Source organism: Haliaeetus albicilla, chromosome Z (genome assembly GCF_947461875.1).
Source record: "Haliaeetus albicilla chromosome Z, bHalAlb1.1, whole genome shotgun sequence".
NCBI lineage: Eukaryota > Metazoa > Chordata > Aves > Accipitriformes > Accipitridae > Haliaeetus > Haliaeetus albicilla.
This window is the reverse complement of record NC_091516.1, coordinates 13799405-13803556: the sequence shown is the minus strand read 5'-3', so window position 1 is coordinate 13803556 and position 4152 is coordinate 13799405. Positions and strand designations below refer to the sequence as shown.

The window sequence follows — 4152 nt, the reverse complement described above, 5'->3', positions numbered from 1 at the left end:
CTGCCTAGTGAACATTTTAGTGACCCATTTACAGTAAGCAGCTTTTACTGAACAGAGTAGGCAAATGCAGAGGGAAACAGAAGCCCCGTCATCCTTGTGACAATTATACGTCTGTCTCTATTTGTGTAATCCACCCTCTCTTCCTGACAGACAAGAGCCTCTGCAGGGGTTTTGAAAGGAAGGTGACCATTGCCTTCTGTGATATATTTTCTTGCATACACCTCAGCTAGCCTGTAAAGCAGGTAAGTCTTAGCCTTTGCACGGTGATATTGTTCAGGACTCCAGTCTTACCTTGAATTTAATTCTGGATTTTTAATGTCTCTCCTGGGGTTTAATCAGCATAATATTTCCCTTTCACCTGATTCCTATTTTTAGCTATTTTTTGAGTCAGCTACTCAACAACTAATTGCATTTCCATCTTTTTTCTTGGTGGTGCTTCCCTGTGTACCTTCTTACTGCATGCTCGACGAAGCAAACCCTCGGAGCTGCCTAGCTCAGATTTGTTTATTCCAGGTAATTTACAGGATAAAAAGGTAAGCCCAAGCAAACATGACTGAATAAATTGAAAGCTGATGCTTCTATCGTTACTACTGGTGACTTTCCTCTAACAACCTAAGAAACTGGTGTGGAGCCTTCTGTATAAATGTGCATCCCAGGTCATAACTTGGCCACAGTTATTTGTTGATCTCATTTTCTTGAGAAAACTTTTGAATGAATGGGTAGGAGGGTGTGCCTTCATTTTCCATGTTTTCGGTTTGGTGTATGAGAGATTTCCTTTTACAGCAGCTTTGCAAAATGGATGCACAGTAGATCACTTTCTTAAATAAAGGCATTCTTTTCTGTTTACCTTTTCGAAATAGTTGCTAGTGAGTTCAGGGCAATGTTTTATTTTATAACAGTCTAGCCTTGCTCACACACAGCTGACAGGATGGATCAACTGAAAACCCATTTTTTCAGTACCAGTAACAGCTTCTCTCTTGAGCTAGCTCTCCAACACTTCCCTGAGACTGGCCTTTGGTTTGGCTCCTGTGCAATGTCACTGACTCTGGGTCTTTGCCCTGCAGCTCTCCTGCTCACTGTTATGTCCACACCGCTGGAGGACGCAATGGTCACCTTGATCAGGATTTTCCATCACTACTCTGGCAAAGAAGGAGACAGATACAAGCTCAGTAAAGGAGAACTCAAGGAGCTCCTCACCAGTGAGCTCACTGACTTCCTTTCAGTAAGGTGCAGCTCCTGAACCTCTTGAGTTACTGTTTCATGGGCAGGATAAGCAGCTATCCAAGTGTTCAGAAACAGCATCTCCTTCTGCAAGGCACATCCTGCCACAGCTTCTCAGATGACAGTTGTCTTTGTGGAGCTGGACAGAAGGAGATGAGATCAAATGTCCTGTTTGAGAAGTGTGTTTTCAGAGGGTGGTCCAGCCCTGGTGCCCTGCCATGTGCCACCAGTGGCAGAGCTGGGTACCTGTGCTCTGCTTAATCATCTGCACTTTTGAGCAGGAGGGCAAGGGCAGCCTAGAAGCAGTAGCAAAATCAAAGCTAAATCAGGCTTTAATCAGTTTTTTGTTTATTCATTTTTAATAATAGGGCATAGATAAGTCCTTCGAAGAATTAAATCCAGCAACCAGTTCTCATGAGACAAGAAAGTAGCTTGTGCACAATGGCCACAGACACAGTACAGCTGCTTGTGTGCCCCACAGAGAGATGCTAAGAAAACCCTTTCAGTGATAAGCTGCTGATGTGAATATCTCTTTGCATGTTTGTCATGTTCTGCATAACACAGTGTGGACGCATTTTATGGAATAATGACCAGATACATAGATGTTTTTCTGTCTCCTCTTAACTGTAAAAATTGTTGTGGACCCTATCACCACCAGCAGGATTTTTTTTACACTGTATCCATTTCCTTGAGTTGGATTTTCTTTTAATCTTGGCTATTGTTTTATTATTACGAGATTCACTGTTCTTACTCCTACTGAATAGGATGTGTTGTCTGCTAAGTAGAGATCTTCTGAATGCAATGAATGGATGTATAACATGACCACTTATGAATAGCCTGTTGAAAATCTAAGTACTGTTTGATAAGGGATGATACAGAGAAATGCACATTATAGATCCACCTTGTCAAAATAAATCAGTTCTCAGTAGCTCCTGATTCATTTCAGTGCCTATTTAGTACCTGTATTCTTTCTAAGAGCTGCTCTGTCTTCAGTTTCAGTTGCTGTGCACTTTTGGGACCCCAGACCTATGTTTTTAATGCTGTGGCTATTGGTGTATTACTATTCAGGTGCATATTTCATGCAGCCTTTTATTTAATAGCACCGGGGCTTGTGACATAGCAGTGGGTTGCACCGCCGAGTGTGTCAGCATTACGCATTCAAGATCTGCACAACTAAGTCACTCTTCTTTCTCTTTAGGGCCAAAAGGACCCCCTTCTGGTTGATAAGATTATGAAAGATCTGGACTCCAATAAAGACAATGAAGTGGATTTTAATGAATTTGTCATTCTGGTTGCTGCTTTGACTGTGGCATGTAATGATTTCTTCGAAGAACAGCTAAAGAAAGAGGGATTTTAAAAATGCTCAATACAGTCAATCTCCCAGCCACAAATGCGAGCAAAACATGCCTAGTTAGGTAGCCCTCATCAGCGTTTAGTGAATGCAAACCATCATCTCTCCAGCTGTTACTGCTGTAAGATACTTACGGAGCAGATCAGCAGCTGGTGTAAGCTGGGCCAAAGCCAGTTTACACCACTTGAGGTCTGGCTTTTAATATTTTCAGTCTTTGCACTGCATGCATCTGTAACATGCATTCATCAGTTGCCCAGGTCAAGGATTTAGGGTGGCAGATCATTTGGCAGGAGCTGATCCTTCTATTTCTTAAATGTCAGTGGGAAGTAAAAGGTGCAGGTACTTTCTGAATTGGAAAATTTGGAATGAGACATCAAACTTGCAATTTAGTTTTCAGTCATTCTGTAACAACCATATTTTTGCAGCTCAAAAAGAGCAGCTTGGTTTTTGCTCAGCTCTGCTTATTCTACAACCCTTTTTAGATGCTGCTCTGTACCTTCCCACACTCTCATATTTCGGACGTCTTCACAGCTGTCTGCTGCCGCCTGAGCAGACAGTACCACTTGCCATTGTTATAGGTTCATTTCCCCCACCTCCCCAGCTTCAATTTTGTTGTGTTGGCATTACTACATCCCAGCAGTCCACCTCTTCATTTGGCATAAATGAAGTTATTCATATGGTAAATTATTCAAATACATAGAAGATTTAGTCAGCAAAGTGATCTGAGGGCTGATGGAAGGACTGGGTCTCCAGGGAAAATGTAAATGCCTTCTGTTTTCACTATTCTGGCACCCTTAAGAGGACAGCTTTTAGAGGACCACTTGTGGGGGATTTAATGACAGGATCCTGGGTACAGCTTTGTAATGGGAGTCATCTTATGGAACAATGATTTCATCTCACACTGATCCAACCCACTGCATGGAAGAGGTGCAAAAGGAGCAGTAGGACCCCATGGCCAGGCATGGAGAGAGTAGGACAATCCCTTTCAGTGCTAACCTGCTCTTGGGTTGCATTAAGAGTACTTCTACACTCCTGTTTGAACTAAGCATACTTCCAAAGCCCTGCAAATCCTCAGTGGCAGGGTGTCGTGGCTTTTTTCTTGCATGGAGAGCTCTCTTTGTTCCTTGTTATTTTGTTGGTAACTTCAAACTATAATAAAAGACATCCAAATTAAATGAAGTTTTTCTGTTTGTGTAAGAGGTTAATAAAAAAACACCCCTTAATGAAGATGTGTCCTGCTAGGCAACATTTGAAGAATGCTTTTCGCTTGTGTCTCCTCCCCAGACCACTGGACATCATTCAGTAAAGACTATAATATTTGTATAAAATTATATATCATTAAGAAGAGGTAGTTCATTATAGGAAGGGGATTCTATAGAGTCTAATAAATATAACAAGGGGCAGACATCATCCTAAGAAAGGGGCCACCACCAAATGATGTTATCCTAGAAAAAAGGAGATTTTGAGATGGTGGCAGAACCACAATGTGCTGCCGCTTTATCTCTTTGGTGACAGAAGTTATAGAGGATTCGCAGATCTGCTAGGGGAACACAGCAAAAAGTATTAAAGTAAAACTGACA

The 4152-nt window shown here is 41.9% G+C and overlaps 1 protein-coding gene across 3 annotated transcripts; it reads left to right on the top strand.

Annotated features, from left to right (window-relative positions):
* Positions 1-3727, top strand: S100Z (S100 calcium binding protein Z). Of its 3 annotated transcripts, XM_069777535.1 has the most exons (4): positions 1-242; positions 473-533; positions 1065-1222; positions 2420-3727. In XM_069777535.1, exons 3-4 carry the CDS (start codon positions 1082-1084, stop codon positions 2576-2578), a joined length of 300 nt encoding a protein of 99 aa, XP_069633636.1. In that variant the 5' UTR covers positions 1-242; positions 473-533; positions 1065-1081; the 3' UTR covers positions 2579-3727. The 3 variants fall into 3 exon arrangements, with proteins under 3 accessions (XP_069633636.1, XP_009927837.1, XP_069633634.1); XM_009929535.2 differs by lacking the exon at positions 473-533; XM_069777533.1 differs by having other exon boundaries at positions 473-1222.
* The last annotated feature ends 425 nt before the right edge of the window (positions 3728-4152 follow it).

Excerpts from the sequence above, each read along its gene's own strand:
- S100Z (XM_069777533.1), top strand. The coding sequence starts at position 929 with ATGGATCAACTGAAAACCCATTTTTTCAGTACCAGTAACAGCTTCTCT. Across the intron at positions 1,223-2,419 it reads AGCTCACTGACTTCCTTTCA|GGCCAAAAGGACCCCCTTCT; the intron begins GTAAGGTGCAGC and ends CTTTCTCTTTAG.